Below are 18,059 nucleotides of genomic sequence, written 5' to 3'. Positions count from 1 at the left end.
ATGCCAAGATGTTTGTCACAGACCTTAAATCGTCAGAGCCATTTGTAAGAAAATCGTCCAAAAAGAAGAAATTCATAAGATTAAACTACTATTTCTGGATTTTTCTAGAAAGATAGGTTATACCGTATTGTAGGGTTGTTAATAATACAATCACTGAGAAAAGAAACGCGTGTGGCTTACGAGAAAACGTAGGTTACATGCGTAATTCCTGTAGTTTTTGGACTTAACATACAGCAGACGTATAACTGAAAACCTATGTTTTATAATACTTTCCGTATAAGTGTTCCTAATAAACGTACTTTCCGTATGAAACAATGTAGGTGGTCAGGATCTCACATACAAATGGACGTATATAACATATAGTTGACGTATCAACATATGTATATGTATATAATATACGGAAAAATCTTAGATGTCAGACATCCTGCAGCGGCATATTATAACATCTAAGCGGTAAAAGGCTGTACGTATGTACCATATTGATAACGTATACTCCGTACAGAGTTCCGTAGTAAACATATGGATCTCGTATACTTGTACAATATACTGGTGTCCGGATAACGAATTTTTCTCAGCGTTGATTTTTGAAATATAAGTAAGATACTTTGAGCCACTTTTGAGATAATCGCACATTGGTAATACAAAGAAAATTCGAATACCTCTCATAGAGAATCGCATAAAAACCTTGAGTTTAAAATTTGGTTTCGATACGTTGAATGGTATGGCTTCTAGGAGAGTGAACATATTTTCGTCTGGGCGGAAGAACGGGCAGACAGACAGACAGACAAACAGATGGATAGGTATACTCAATTTGTTTCTGGACATATAGGAGCCATAAAATGTGGAAATTAGTTGGAACCTTTATATATACAGGCGGTGGACAAAAAATCTAAAAACACTTCATACAGAACACATAAATTAGGCCCTCTACTGTACAACACGTGTTGCGGTTGCCGATTGTTTTTTTTTTTTTCAATGTGTCATGTGGACCTTCCTCTTCCGCCAGCAGTAACCAGTTTACGTGTGAGTGTCGTGGTGTGAAAGTGGTGCGGTAAAATGGGCGACCTGACAGACTTCCAAAGAGGCATGATCATTGGTGCCCGTCTGGTTGGAGCTTCAGTGGCAACAGTGGAGAACATTGTAAGGGTATCGTATAGCACAGTGTTCAATGTCACGAGGGCATACACAATTCTCGCGCAAACGACGTCTGCAAAGCACAACAGTGGTCGAAAAACAATCCTGTCAGATAGGGACCGGAGGGCATTGTAGCAGTTAAAAAGAATACCACAGCAATTAAAATTACGTCTGAACTCAATTCCGGCCTACAGATCCGGTTTCATCGAAAACAGTGCGATGAGAACTTCATAAAATGAAAATTCATGGCAGAACCGCTATCGCCAAATCCCTGGTCACAGTAGTAAATGCGAAGAGGCGTATCCAGTGATGCAAGGACCACAAGGCGTGGACACATGAGCAGTGGAAACACGTAATGTGGTCCGATGAATTGATCTTCACCTTGTTTCCAACAACCGGTCGTGTTTACGTATGGAGAACACCGTCGCAGGCCTATGATACAGACTGACTGCTCCCAACTGTAAAGCATGAGGGTGGGTCTGTTACAGTATGGGCAGTGAAATCGTGGTTTTCTGCAGATCTCATCATAGCCTTGCATGGAATGATGAATGCTAAGGCGTATGAGGCCATTTTGGGGGACCAGGTTCTACCCATGGATCAAATATTGTTCTCTGATGGTGATGGCATCTACCAAGATGATTTGGCACCCTGTCACGCTGCAAAAACGGTGAAATAATGGTTTGAGAAGCATGACCAAGAGCTATCACCCCCCCCCTGGGTCCCACAATCACCAGATCTGAACATCATTGAGAGATTTTGGTCTGAGTTAGAAAGGCGTGTTCACTCTCATTACCCTCCACCAGCATCCCTTACGGAACTGGAGCATATTTTGGAGGAACTTTGGTACAAAATTCCACACACCGCGATTCAAGAGCTGCATATGTCCATTCCTTGTCTGATCCAAGCTGCTTTGGATGCAAAAGGAGGCAACACACCATACTAGGTATGATTTTCACACTTTTGCAAACGTTTTAGATTTATTGTCTAACCCACCATATATATTTACAAGCACCATACTTCCTTCTCTGCTGTCGAGTTTCAAAAGTCAAAGAACTTTTCTCTATTGCACCGGATTTATTAAACAGATGCAATTTTTGGATTTTCGCTGCTTCTTCTTATGTTATTGCCCACTCAGGTACAACATAAAATTAAATCTTTCATTTAACTTCTTATAGTTGTGTTCTGCAGTTTAAGGAAGACGAATAATCATTAAAAAATTCAAATGTGGGATGAAACGGGACGACTCCGAGAAAACCCACGTTGTTTTAGCCTTCATTCAGTTTCTCACTTTTTATTATAAAAAGCATACAAAATTTGTCTTTTGACTAATGAATGTTAATAAATTGTTTTTGTTTTTAATTTGTTTTGAAACCTTTTTGTTTTTTGGTAAATTACGGTGTATTGTTATTTTATGAGTATTTTGTTTGTAGGTGATACTGCTACGCAGGAATCGACTTCAGCTGGAGGGTACCTTGCTCAGCTGAAGGGTACCATGGAGTCTATCAAATGTAGTGAGTGTTGCCAGATTGAAAGGAACGCAGCCAGTACCAGTAATCAAACCGGGATTCCATCTGAAACTGTAGCTGATGATGTGGATGACATAGAAAATGGTGGTGTAACGAGCCGAAATGTCGGTTTCAATGTACTTGGTTCGCATAGAGGTAGGTGGGAAGAGTTTCAAATGCTACAATATGTATACTTAAGATATTAATGAAAATGAAGAACTTTTCGCTTAAGAAAGTGATTTACACTCTCACTTATAATGGAAAGTATCTTGGTATAACCCACGCAGCTAGTAACAATGACTTCGCTTCGTTCACCACCAGGCAAATGTCTTTAGTACATTGACTGTCATCTTCCCTGGGGACCATGACATTTTATTACTGAAATGGGTGATAACTCTCAAGAAAATAAACGACCTTCGTACTTTAATGAAAGAAATAAATTTTATTCTCTTGTTGTAGTCTGTGAATAATCGAGATGTATGGTTTTGCCAACCCTAGTAGCAAGATTCGCTGTCCCGCAGTTGGGGATTGAGTGGGATTTGGTCAAAACTGGGGTGATGGTCGATGGGAACCTATAGCGGTAAACCTTACCTTGCCCAACATTGGCTAAATGTATGATTGGCCAACCAATATTCTCCCGACCTCTACGGAACGGTATTAGAATTGACTGTTTTCCCAACCAAGAAATACGTTACTTTAGCGTTGACTAAATGTCAGGGAACAGCTCTTTTGGTTGAGAAATGGATGGGAAATAGTTGCCAAAGTGGCCAAACCTGACGTTAGGACATCGCTGGTGTGTCGCATCGCCACTAATTTCCCAACGTTGGGCCAACCGATTTTGCTACTAGGGCAAGGAGCTACCGATCAGATCACATAGGCTATATATTAGAGCATAATATCGTGATTCACCTGTGCACCACACAGTTCTGAAAGAAATTGTACGTGTGATGGCTCACAAGGTCCCGGGCTTAAAACCACTGTGACTTCAGTTCAATTCAGATGACAGTTATTGTGTCAAATAGTTTTTGGTCATTTTGAAAATGTTCTAGCCACACTGGAATGCCGCTTCTCATGAGGTCAGCGGAATCAGACAATATCGAATCTACTTCAAAAGAGAGATAGCTGACCACTTGTACTCACCAGGTGATATTGACATTGCAGCATTCACTCGGCGTCATGAAGACAAATGGGGAGCTACTTGAAACAAAGAATTAGCTAACTCCGGTCTAAATAAATAAATATGGACGTGGGAAGCCGATGTGGTGACCACATATGAGACCAAATAGAAAAGAATTTTGGTCCCTGAGGGCCTTTTAGCCAGAATATTATTCTATTTATCTATTTTTTTAAAGTTTTTTTTTTTAATTTTTAAACTGGTTATGATTACTTCTTATTTATTGTAGTTGGTACTTGCTTACATTTTGAGCTAATAGGAAAAAAGTTTTAATTTAATTTGAGGAGCTTTAAAGAATGTACAATTCAAATAAATTATTTTAGATTGTGTTACGTGAAACACAGCTGTGCAGAGAGGATATTAGACTTCGGCAGAACACATGGTATTTGATCCTAGAAGTCAAATGTGTTTCTTTCTTGAAGTTTATTTATTTATTTATTTATTTATTTATTTTAGAAAGTGATCCCACGTCCTCGCAAGAAATAGACGCCTTTGATCAGTTCGTAAAGGAAGTGATTGGTGAGGTACTATTGGGAACTGTCCGGACTCCCCCATCAACGCATTTACGAACATCACCGGAAGGTAAGCAAATTGTTTGCAGAAATAAGTTTCTGGTCCCTAAATATCTTAGTTTACGGATCTTTTACTTTCAAGTAAGAAAAGTTCTCGCAAATGCTGTTTAACTATGTGTAGATATGGGCAACGGATTGGATCAGAAATGCATATTTGCGGAGTTACCGGTTACTACGTAAGGTGAGTTTGCTTGTTTTAGTTCTTATTTTAATAACCACTTGGTATTGTAATAATTATCGAGGCATTGCTCTCCTATCCTATCCTCTCAAACATTCTATTAGAAAGATTGACCCCATCTGAAGATGAAATAATTGAAGATCATCAGTGTGGATTTAGGTGAAACCGATCAACGGTTGACCAGAAATTTTCCATTCGGCAAATACTCGAAAAGAAATGGGAATACAATACCCCGGTACATCAATTATTTATTGATTTTAGAAAGGACGAGGGAAACATTTTATAACATTCTTGCAGAATTTGGAATACCAAGAAAGCTAATTAGATTAATTAAGATATGTTTAAATCCTAAAGTAAAGTCTGAGTAGAAAAGTTCTTGTCCAAGGGCTTTTACGTCGAGAATGCCTTAAAACAAGGAGATACGTTATCGCTATTATTATTCTACTTTGTTCTTGAGTACGCTATAAGGAAAGTCAAAGATAGCAGCCAGGGCCTAGAACTGAATGGTATTCATCACGTATGCTGATGATGTAAACAGGGGATGTTAGGAGAACAAAAGAAATATATTCAAAGGTCTTATCAAACGTTTGTTGGGACTTGGGTTTAGAAATAAATGCAAATAAAATTAAATACGTGGAAGTTAGTCGGGATCATAATACTGCAAATTATGGAAGTGATAAAATATCAAACAAAGTGGGTACTTTCAAATATCTAGGATCAATATTAACAGACGAAAACCGTATTCACGAATAAATTAAATGTCGGCTAAAATCAGGGAATTCGTGCTATTATTCAGTTCAAAATCTTTTGTGGTCGCGAATTTTGTCAAAAAAATTGAAGATTAAAATACATAAGACGATAATCAGGCCTGTTGTCCGCTTTCGTTGCGAAACATGGTCGCTTACTCAGAGGAAAGAACGTAGACTGAAAGTATTCGAGAACTAGACCCTTAGACGAATATTCTTACTCAAGTAGAACGGGAATGGGGAATGGCGGAAACTACATAATGAGGAACTGAATAATTTATACCGTTTACCAACCATTATTAGGGTAATCAATTCTAGGAGACTCAAGTGGGCACGTAGGAACGTGCCAAGTAGGAACGGTTTCAAAGTTTTAACTGGAAATCCAATCGAAAAACGACAATCAAGAAGATTTAGGTGCAGGTGGGAGAATAATATTACGGTGGATCCCGTAGAAAGAGGAATACAAAGTAGAAACTGGATCCAGTTGGCTAAGGACAGAAGTGAGTGCAAAGGTTTTGTGAACGCTTCATTGAACCTCCAGGGTTTCATAGGCCATAGAGTTAGTTTAATGAATTGGTAATTGCGTAGCAGGAACTTGTTAATGTTTAGCATACACCTATTTCTGTAGCAATCTGTTCACTATATATTTCCCTTCTGAATACCCAGAAGTCAGTTGGATAAACATGGCCACTGTCTCTAAATATTTTTGTCAGGAAAAATAAATCAGTGAAGATATAGTTGACATGATAAAATTGACATTCCATATACTGTAACGAAAATATATATAAAAATGAACCATGGTTATGCCGACTAGGCTAAAGGAGACTGTGATGAAGAGAAATGAATGAAATGGTGGAATGAATAAAGTGGGAGGAAACGGGAGAACCCCGAGGTAATCCACGCACACAGTGTTTGTCCACCACAAGGTTCACTTGGCCTGAGCTGGAATCGAATCAGGGACCCCATGCACCAGATGTGAACGCTCTACCATTGAGCCACCACGGCTCCTCAAAAAACATAAGTATTGACTAAACATATTAGGTACAAATGGCCAAATATTTGATTAAACTAAACAAATAAATTAACCATATAACCTGATCAAATAAATATGTCATTTTTTACCGAGTCCTTTATACTTCAGTGAAAGCATATGCAATTTAATTCTAATTCAAGTGTGTTTTTTTTCTCGAAGCTCAGTTCTTTTATTTTCTTTTCTTTTTCAGAAGTTGGTGTAACGTTGCCACAGGCAAAAGACGCCTTTGACCAGTTAGTAAAGGATGTCATTGATGAACTAGTATCTCTAACTGTCGTGGCTGACCAATCAACAACTTCACAAACATCATCAGAAGGTAAGAAAATATTACTCAGGAATAACTTTTTTTTGGGGGGGAGGGGACTATATAATTCACGAACTTTTTACTTTCAAGTTGGAAAAATTTTCGTAAAATCTGCTTAAATAGTAAACAGGATGAAGTGTAGACATATTGGTTATTTTTTCTTGTCATACCACTAGGAATTTAGTGTAGTTCCCTGCATGAATAAGTAAATCATGTGAAAATGCTAAAATAGCTACTTCGATTTTTGCAAAAGTGTCTAATATGTTTTTTTCTCTCCTATCGCCCGTGAATATTTAAGATTAATCTTTCTTCTTTTTTGAGAAAAATATAAACCAGTCTGTTAAAAAAACGAAACTAGTTGTGTATCCAAAATTGTTTTCCATTAAAAATGAACAGGTTTTGAAAACGTAAATAGTTTCTGGTTAAAAAAAGGTTTTAAAACTAATTTTTCAAAGGTTTTCTAACGCTCTTTTAAATCATTTTTATGTCCCCAATAACTTATTTGTATTTTACTGGAAAAAGCTGGTATAAACACTGACTTTTACACATTAATATTTCTTTCTGAATGTTACACTTACACTTTTGAGTTGAGTTGATTTTGAGTTCCGTTCAGCACCGAGGCTATATGAGACGTGGACCTACTGATTAACGTGGAATCCGATGCACATGAACTCCTGCCGGGAATCGAACCTTTATACTTTTGAGCCAGAACGTAAGAAGAATTGGGCTGGAAGTCGCCCTAGTGCATGGAGTCTTTGATTCGATTCCAGCTCCCGCCAAGTATGTTTTGTGGTACACAAACACTTTATTTATTCCACAATTGCCATCCATCTCATTATCAGGCCAGCGGTATTGCCACGTTTATTTTGCACACATCCACGTCTATCCCCTGCCACCTGATCACGCTGTAGTTTCTCTGCTTACCCATAGCCACACCCCTTTACCATTTGGCAACGTCGCGCCAGAGCTTGCGTTTTATTCGTTTAGCTGAAATGCCAAGATGTTTGTCACAGGCCTTAGTATAGATGATTAGCAGTGGATGATTAGTAGTAAATTCTAGGGACATGTGATTTACTGTAGAAAACAGCTTCTCGCTATTATCGTTTTTAGTCTATACCAGTAATCGCCAAACCGTTGACATTCTCGGTAGATTGCGTTAACGCTCCGGTTGCTAACCTTGTTTCCTCCAGTTGAGAGGCAATAAACAAATGTAAGATTTCTTTCAATAAAACGTTGGTAGTTCTTTTGGTTGGTAGCTCACAGTAGGATTTAGAAATGGTACGGTAGTTCACAGTAGGATTTAGAAATGGTACGGTAGCTCACAGTAGGATTTTGAAATGGTACGGCAGCTCACAGTAGGATTTAGAAATGGTACGGTAGCTCACAGTAGGATTTTGAAATGGTACGGTAGCTCACAGTAGGATTTAAAAACGATACGGTAGCTCAAAAGCTTCGTAAGTTTGGCGATCACTGATCTATAGCGATCAACGTTTGAATTGGGAGTTGTCCATTTCTGCCACTTCTATTTTGAAGTGCGGGTTAAGAAAGAAAGTAGAACCTATTCTTAAAACGCTAAATCAATTCAAAAAAAAAAAAAAAAGAACCTTCTCGTTATTTCTGATTGGTTTTTGCTTCATGTAAATCAGTATTGAAACCGTAAGTTATAGTGAATTTCTATTACTTTTTGTTTTAGTAGAGACTTATGGATGGAAATAATGGACTTCACGATGATTAATGGACTTCAGGAAGCCGCTTCTCGGCATCTATTACTACTTTTCCTCTAATTTTATACCACTTTCGATTTTAGTATTATCTCTATGAACGAACTCTGTCTCTTACTTTCAATCCTCAATATTCTGGCCAAAATTTGATGGTGACCGATCAAATAATTCTTAAGTTTTTATATCTTCTGGATGGACGGATGAAGAGACAAGAAATATATATAAATAAAACACTTTTGAGAAACCAAACTCCTTACATGACTGACAAAGTATTGCGATTCTGTGATTTTTTTTTCTTCATGTTTTCCAGAACTTGATCAGGCTCAGTTACAACAATTAGATGACACGGAATTTGATGATGATCCAGAGATAGAAGAGATTCTAAGATCGATGGTTGACCAACGAACACCTTTACAACCTTTGTCGAAAGGTACGGAGATAGTTTGTAGAAAGATATTTTTTTGTTTTGGGGCACACACACACACACACACACACACACACACACACATATATATATATATATATATATATATATATATATATATATATATATATATATATATATATATATATACAGGTGTAACAAATGTTCCTATAAACATGGTTAAGATGCAACTTCATTTCCGAGATATTGGGTATTCAAATGTTGAGTCCCTCCAATGTCTCACTATGGAAAAGTGAATAGAAATGTTCAGTACTAAAGGGATAATACAATCAAGTGGAATTAAGCCTGTGCAAATACATTCACGCTAACATAGAAATGTCAGCAATGATACCCTAACGTATGGACGTCAGGTGGTATTTGAAAACGTAACACTTCGCACCTGATTGGCAACACTGACAATTCAATAACCTCAAATGTTGATTAGTTTAATTCTCTATGTTATTGTAAATGTATTTGCACAGGAACAATTCCATTTGATGTTATTATCCCTGTAATATTGAACATTTCCGTTCACTTTCCCATACTGCGCCATTGAAGGGACTCCACATTTGAACATCCTGTATCCCGGAAACGAAGCGGCATCGGAGCCACGCTTATAGAAACATTTTTACTTATTTGGGTGTCTGCAATCACTTCGTCACTTTTGGCTATGCATTTATGTTACTCCCCGTATTCCTGACACCAAGATAAGAGAAAAAGTATAGACAAACCTGGATGTACACTCCGCCTCAAAATCCCTGCAACATGAGCATTTAATTTATTGTGAAATTACGCGTATCAGCGCAGGAAATCAACATAACGCTAAGTGGCACGAATCACGCCAGAAAAAATCTGGACGTCCTCAACTGCACACTTATTTTGGAGCAAAAGACTTCGTCGTTTCACAATAAATTTACATGCTCATGTTGCAGGTTTTTTGCTGCGGACTGTACAAATGCTTTCTTTCTGAATTACAGACTGACGAAGATATGAAAAAATAAACTTTAAAGGTACATATCTCCAATACTATAGGACCTACAGCAGTCGGGTCAAGACTTCACTTAGGAACTAATACGTATGTGTGCTATCCATAAATACATGTTTCAGAATCCTGTAGTACTCACAGGAAGTTTGGCTACGGACATATTTGTTTGCTTACTTACTAACTACCTCTATATATAAACAGTTTTGGTAACATGACTTAAAAAATGTTGTGTTACCCCATGATTTTTTCTTGCTTTTTGGAAGTTGATCCGGCACAGTTACAAGTAGATGACACAGAATTTGATGGTCTTCCAGAGTTAGAAGACATTGATAGTTTGATGGTTCACCAACAAGCACTTTTACAACGTTTGCCAAAACGTACGCAGATAATTTGTAGAAAGTTTTTGGGATCGGATATATATATATATATATATATCGGCTGGTCTAAAAATATCGCCCACTGACCACAGAGCATTATTCTACAAGTCAAAATAAAACGATATATAGGTCAATAACTATATCCGCCTTATGGAGAGCCCTTTTGACGTATGGTTAGCTTTATACTAAAGGCCTGACTACTGCAGGAAACATATGTTAATCGAATTCCTTAATATGGTACTAATCACGTGTTAGAATTACTCTGCATAAGGGCTTCTATCTCTTGGGTCATTGTGTGGCGACACGAATTGCATTATTTGGCAACGTCGCAGATAAAGAACCTCAGAGAAGATCATCCATCAAATAGTTACATGAATTCTTTCAAGATGGATGTTAAAGCCGATAGACGTCAACTCTGACACTATCTATTAGCGTAAAAATCGATTTAACCTCTTGATGGGTTCGAAGAACAATGCCAATTTTTCCAAACTAATATGCGACGTTGTCACATAGTAAAATTTTGATTCCCCTTATCGGCTGATAAAGGTCCCACAGGGTATATCATTATATAGCATTTTCACTTTATTTTTACCTGGATAAAAGCACCCTGTTTCCGCGGGTGCCATTCTTAGAACACCCGATATATACGAGAGTAAGTCAATAAGTATCTGCTGTCAATCTTTATTATTTATTACCACAAGAGTACTTTTTTCTATTCGTATCATTTTTCAACAAGGTCACCCTGTTTTTCAATGCAGCTGGTCTACCTTTTGAACAAGCTTTCGACACCCTCTGCAAAAAAGGTTTACGTTTGTGTGGCAAGCCACGGACGCATTGCTTCCTTCACCTGTAGGTCGGAGCTGAATCGACGGCCTCTGAGAATATCTTTAACTGGACCAAACACATGGTAATCCGACGGGGCAAGATCGGGACTGTATGTAGAATGCTCCAACACCTCGAAACGCAGCGTCTGAAGAGATTTAGCTGTATGGGCGGTGGCATATTGAAGTATGTGGATGTTTATTGTTATGCAACACAAGAGCACCTTCCGACAATCGACTTCTGCGTTTATTACGAATTGCAGGCTTCAACTTACTTACAAGCTTATTACTGTACATTTTACTATTTATTGACCCTTTTCCAGGTAATGTACCATGGTTGGCCATTGTGAGTCCCAAAACACTGTGAGCATCACTTTCCCTGCAAAAGTTGACTTTTGAATTTCTTCTTGACGGGAGATTCGGGGTGCTTCCAATCCATACTCTGACCATTGATGTCTGGTTTAAAGTGATGAATCCAGGGGCGGATCCAAGGGGGGGGGGGGCGATCGCCCCCCCCAGAAGAGATCACTTTCTTATTATATATATATATATAAATAAAACCCATTCCAAAGTTTGGTGCCCTTTAAAGTAGCAGTATGACAAACGACCGCCCCCCCCCCAGAAGTTGGTCCTGGATCCGCCCCTGGATGAATCCATATGGATTGTGACTTTATCAACAGTCACTGATCTGTCATTCAGAAACAAGGCACGGACTCGTTCAATATTGTCATTAGTTGTTGTTGTAACTGGACACCTTGATCTTTCATCATCCTTCACGCTCGTTCGACTACTTTTGAACTGTTCAATCCACTGGTAAACACTTCGATTTGTCAACACATTTTTCCCGTATTGTACTGAAACTCTTCTATGAATTTCCGCTTCGGGTACAACTTTAGACCACAATAAACGGGTGACAGAACGCTGTTCTACCTTGGTACGCACAGAGAGTAGCGCGGCAATCTTTACTTCTCAGTAGCGCAAAGCAGACTGATGTGTTAATGCTGTTACCTACCACATTCGAAGCCACCTGTGATACCTAGCGTCAGGTGAACACACTATGATGTAGAACCAATTTGAAAAAAAAAAAATACAAATATTGCAGTTACTTATTGACTTACCCTCATTTATATATACAGGGTGTCTCAAAAGTCAAATGACATGAGGGAACTCCTATTATGAGAATTACAACAAAATGTAAGAGGGAAAACCCTCTCCAAATATAATGTTTTCAATCTAAAGTGAAGGAAATTTTAAATCGGACGAGCCTTTTGGGATGTACACGCTTTATGCGCCCAATGTTACTTGAAAATGGAACGTTGCCATTTACCTGCAAACACAACATAAAGTAAACAGGGTCATGTTTGAAATAGCTTCTGGCCATTGACACGTTAGTGTAAAAGACAGTAACATCATTCACTTATGTTGTGAGTCCAGGTAAATATCAACGTTGCATTTCTATTTAACATTGGGCTCATAAAGAGTGTACAGCCCAAAGGACTCGTCCTATTTAAAAAAAATCTTCACTTTAGGTGGAAAACATTGTATTTGGAGACAGTTTTCCCTCTTATATTTTGTTGTAACTCTGCTAATAACAGAGTTATCCTATGTCAGGGGACTTTCGAGACATCCTATATATACATATTTAAGAGAGGTAGCGTTATTGCTGGTTATAAATTGATATCAGAGCGAGATCAAGTATACGATTTCCCTTATTTTGACTGACATAGCATCTAGAATATCAGAGTAGTTGCATAAACGAAGTAAATTATAATAAACTAGCATATATTACCCGTTTCTCTGCGTTGATATGAAAATTTAAATGCACAACTACGCATCTCATGTGTTTACTACCTTTGAAATATGCTGTTTTTGTTTTAAATGGCATCGATTTAAACGGCATCGTAAATATCATTGATCATCTCGGCGACCACGAAAATCATGGATTCGACAATAATATTGGTCATTTTCGGTTATATATATCCCCATGTTGCAGGCCATGGCATCGGAAGTGTCACCGTTCACTCATCTCAGCGACCCCAAAACATGTGGATTCAGCACTAATATCGGCCATTTTCGATCATTTTAAACTATATCTTCCTCTCCTCTCTCAAGTTGCGGGATTGAATTTGAATTTAAACGGTATCGAAAGTATCCCTGTTCATTTAAGCGACCCAGAAAACTATAAATTCGACACTGATAATGGCCATTTTCGATCATTTATATATATATATATATATCCCCCTCCCCCGTGCTGCGGCACACGGTATCAGAATTGTCACTGTTAATCTTAGCTACTCCTAAAACTATGGATTCGACACTAAAATTAGTCATTTTCAAATATTCTTAAATGTTTATCCCCCTCCCCTACGTTGTACCGTCCCCAACTATCAAGGCTAAACTTGGATTCAAACAGCATCAGAAGTGTCACTGTTTCTCTCATTGACCTCGAAAACTATGGATTCAACACTGATATCAGTCATTTTTGATCATTTTTAAATTTCTCTCCCTTCCCCTCTCCTTCTGTATACATAGCTCCCCTTTCGCTCTCTAAAGTGCTGCTGCACACGGCATCAGAACTTTCACTGTTAATCTCAGCTACTCCTAAAATTATGGATTCGACATTAATATTTGTCATTTTCGATTATTTTAAAATGTTTATTCCCCTTCCCTACGCTGTATCCTCCCCCTTCCCAAACTATCACTCTGAACTTGGATTGAAACAGCATCAGAAGTGTCAGTTTCTCTCATCGACCCCGAAAATTATGGATTCAACACTAATATCAGTCATTTTGTTCGTTTTAAAATTTCTCTCCCCCTCCTCTCTGCTACGTTGCATCGTCAAAGTGAATAGCCTAAAGTAATTCCTATTCCTAGGTTCATGTATGTTCAAAATTTGATTGAAATCGGTCGGGTAGTTCAAGATTGATGAAGTCACAAAGGCAGTCATTCTTATTTTAATTTCTTTTTACATATATCTGCCCCTTCCTCTCCCCTAGGTTGGCTCGTCAAAGTGAAACGATAAAAAACACCCAATGCCCGACCCTCATATATATTAAAAATTTGATCGAGGTTGGTTGGGTGGTTCAAAAGGTATTAGGTTTTATAATTTTTATTCATACTTCCCCTTCCCTACGGCTCCCCTAGGATCCACCGTTAAAATGAAATTACAAAAATGTTTTCAGAACCGAACCTCATGTATATTGAAAATTTGATCAAGATCGATCGAGTGTTTCGGGAGTTATTAAGTTTTAATTTTTTATACACCCTCCCCCCGCCTCTCAGTTCTACCATCAAAGTGAATAGCCTAAAACCAGCCCAGCCTCTAACCTCATCCTTGTTACAAATTTGATCGAGATCGGTCTTTCGGTTCAGGAGATTTAAAGTCACAAACATAGTGATATTCAATTTTATATATATAGATTGCTGAAGCGCCCATCATTCCGTTTCAAATTTTAAAGAAGTGTTCAATTAATCATTTTTTCTAGTGTCAAATGTAATGAGTCAGTCTATTTTCGTCCTCTGTTTGATTTTTCGCTTGTATAATCAACGAATTCGGCCTACCTTTTCCGATCAGGATCAAAGTTAGTATGGTAGGATAATTTGGCTTTCGATATAAGTACGGAAAACACCTTTTTGTGCAGGCTTTCGATTCCCAAACTATAAAAGGCCTAATTTTTGTAATATTTTCGAAAACAAAACCCTTAAACACAGTAAATAAATAAATAAATACCGTTTAAATAGTAATCTCATGTGGTTCGAATTCCACGTTCATCAGTAGGTTCCTTCTCTTATAGTCTCCCTGCTAAAAGAGACCCTGTACTGGAAATCAACTCAACTCAAAATAGCAGTTAAAGATAGTTTTGGACAGAAAAAATAAAAATCAAAAAAGGGCGATTTTTTAGGACTATTTCACTTGTAAATATTCATCACAATATAATATTTTAAACTGTGATGGATGGTTACAAGTAGTGGGTGCGTTAGTGTTAGGAGAAATCAGACAACGATAGATGCAATTTGTTAATTAATATTGTATCTTTTTTATACCGTACAAACATAAAGAAACATATAAAACTATCAACTGTATCAGATTGGCCATGAACAATACATTTCAGAGCCAGAAAATTTTATTTTTCTGAATTGTCTCGAAGCTTAGTGTCATCTTCTGCACGTAGTTTATATTTGAAAAACCCCAAGACGTGCTTCTTATTTATAAACAAAATCTGGTGTTCTTCTACTACAATTACTACAAAGAAAAACAGACAACATGCGTCTTCGTCATCATCTGGTCATGTAACAGAAAAGAAACACCAGCCAAACCACTGTTCAAAATAATATATAAAACACAATGTAACATCTCCACCAACACCAGTTTCGACTGGTAAAATCTCCTCTCTTAGCTTGCCTGGAGCTCTAAAAGATCTAACCTAAGACAATCTTCTTAGCTTGCTTGGAGTTCTAAGGCAACCTAATCACCTAGCTTACTTGGAGCTTTGTGGAAAGCTCCACTCTCTTAGCTTGCCTGGAGCTCTTAGAAAATCATAACTGCAATCTCTTAGGTTCTCCGGAGCTGTGAAGGACAGCAACATCTCTTTGCTTACTTGGAGCTTCATGGGAATACTTTCCTTGTCTGCCTGGCCTAGAAACGCCCTATTTTTATACCAAAACTAAGCAGTAAACTTTGTATTAGATTGAAAACGACTTATGATAACTTTATATTATATTATATAACAAAAATTTTATAATGAAAAGTTGTAAGAAAAGACAAATTCCTTGTGCTATCTTACTGTACCTACCATTTTATCAAAGTTATTTTACACTGTGTACGAGTGTTTATCCTCAAGCACTATTTTGTTCATATCATTGTGATATATCAACTTGTATCAACGGGATTTATGTCATTAACCATACTATACGTACCATCATCTTGCTAATCTCACAATGCAGAGGTTAATGAGATATTCAATTCATCAGTATCAATTTCAGCTTGATAGAAAAGGTAGCTTTTGTATAACAGAAATTTCTAGACTTGTAAACACATAATTTTTCTGCATATTCTAGAAAACTATTCATCAGATTTTGTACTGATATATTTTTAGCTCTGTGATGCTGTGGATTAGTACATGTCTTGTCTTTGGACAACTTTGTGTCCGTTAAACACTAGTAATGTTGCAGAACTTAAATTTTATATTTAGCAGGCGATGCTGCTCAGGCGGGCCCATCATCCCAGATTGATCCCCAATCCTCCATCACAGGAGGTGAGCGTAATCAGGCTGAAGCGAACACACCGTCCACAACTGATCTGGAGGATCAAGACGAAGACTCTGGTGTCATGGAAGGAGAATCAGGTTCGAATATACCTTTTAGTTTTACATCCAATTTGGATTATTTGAATTGTTATGTTATAGTTAGGATCAGACAAGTTTCAGTTTAACCGATCTTTCACCAAGTGGGATAGCTCATTTACTCCAAATTCTGATTTTCAGAAAATTAAATTGAAATGAAATGCAATCTTTAAGTTTTACGTTCTACGGTTATGCGGACTAGGCTAAAGGAGACGATGATGATAAGAAATTAATGAAATGGTGAATGATGAATGTGGGAGAAAACGGGAGAACCCGGGGAAACCCACGCACACGGTGTTTGTCCACCATAAAATTCACCACTACAAAGAAAAGATTTTGGAACTATAGTTGGTTGAGTTGGTGTTTTATATTCCTTTCAGCAATGAAGCTATTTACGACATGGACTTACAGATTATTGTGGGATCTGAGCCACATGAACTCGTGTCGGAAATTGACCCCGTGTTTTCCGTGCTGAAGACACGTACACTAACCATACAACCATCAGAGAACTCATTTAAGCCTATTATACATCGTCAAACTTTTCCATCAAATATTGTATCAAATTTTTCTTTGACGGTAATTTGGTCAAATAAATCGGGTAAAACTTTTGCACCCATTATAAACGACCGAATATAAAGGTGAATATCATTGCTCAATTGTTTATATTTCTTGATTCATTTGTTAGGTTACATGAACGTATATGTGAGATTTATGGTGACATCTGCTGGTGTAACTATAATAAATAAGGTTGTAGAAATGAATGGAATGACTATTCACAGTTACTTCTGGCTTATTTCCCTTCTTTATTGCTATTCTCAAGTAAATCTTATTTTCACGGTTCCTTTCTTGTTCAGTAAATACGTATGAATTTATATTCTATTTATTGGTCCGATGCTTAAATTTCGTCTAATTCTGTTAATTTTCGAGTAACTTTTGTAACTTTGGGGCACTGATTAAGAATAAATAGTCCGTCACAAAAATGTTAGGCTATTGTTTAGCTTTGGGGGGCCAGGTTTTTAATTGACTTTTTTGCGATTTTCTATTGACATTCGGTTAGATTAGGTTAATACCATTTAATTCACACAGTATTTTGGAGCGAATGTTAACGAGTGAAGGCGGGTTAGAGTCTCGCACGTTGTTTTTTGTCTTCGTTAGTGTTGGCCCCCCATTACTAAACAGTTACCAAATGGTAGGTTTTACAGTTAAAATGAGAGAGTACATATTAAAGAGGGTTCTGTAGGATATTAAATTCCGGAGGAATTTTTCAGTGTAGAAAACTACTAATTTATATTTAGAAATGCGAAAATAATACGCATTCTATCTAACCTATTTTGATTTTATGCAACACCAAGTGTTTTTCGCACTATCCTCATTTTTGCTCTCACCTTCAGTCGTTGATGCCTCTGCCTCTTGCGAACAAAACCCTGTGCTAACTTGTGGGTCCCTTGCTGTGCTCCTGCCCTGAATCGGTTAAACATCATCCTCGCTTTTAATGGCCACCTATCATAAGTTGCTTTTCCTGCAGTCTCTTTTTAAATGATATTCGTTCGATGCGTATTTATACCTTAAAGGTCTTCACTACTGCGTAAGTAAACTACCGCTAATTTTAGAGTTTTCCTGTAATATCCTCAAAACAAATAAAAATATCCAAAAAGCAGAAACGTAGTGAACTAAACAATACGATTTTGCGTGTTATACCGTCATCACAACTCATCTATCTGCTTTCGATTTGCAGCTGTAGAT

At 37.5% G+C, this 18,059-nt stretch overlaps 1 protein-coding gene across 1 annotated transcript in view; it reads left to right on the top strand.

Annotated features, from left to right (window-relative positions):
- The window catches only part of LOC145674255 (uncharacterized), a 74,976-nt gene that overhangs the window by 24,170 nt on the left and 32,747 nt on the right, over window positions 1-18,059 (top strand). Inside the window, exons 5-9 of the mRNA XM_081744090.1 lie at window positions 2,565-2,795; window positions 4,270-4,395; window positions 6,533-6,658; window positions 8,678-8,797; window positions 16,167-16,319. Coding sequence (XP_081600216.1) covers window positions 2,565-2,795; window positions 4,270-4,395; window positions 6,533-6,658; window positions 8,678-8,797; window positions 16,167-16,319 — 756 coding nt within the window. The remainder of the gene's footprint in view (window positions 1-2,564; window positions 2,796-4,269; window positions 4,396-6,532; window positions 6,659-8,677; window positions 8,798-16,166; window positions 16,320-18,059) is intronic.

The sequence above is a fragment of the Thermobia domestica genome, chromosome 17 (assembly GCF_964235325.1).
Source record: "Thermobia domestica chromosome 17, izTheDome1.hap1.1, whole genome shotgun sequence".
In the NCBI taxonomy this organism is placed as follows: Eukaryota; Metazoa; Arthropoda; class Insecta; order Zygentoma; family Lepismatidae; genus Thermobia; species Thermobia domestica.
This window is presented reverse-complemented; position numbering and strand designations above follow the sequence as displayed.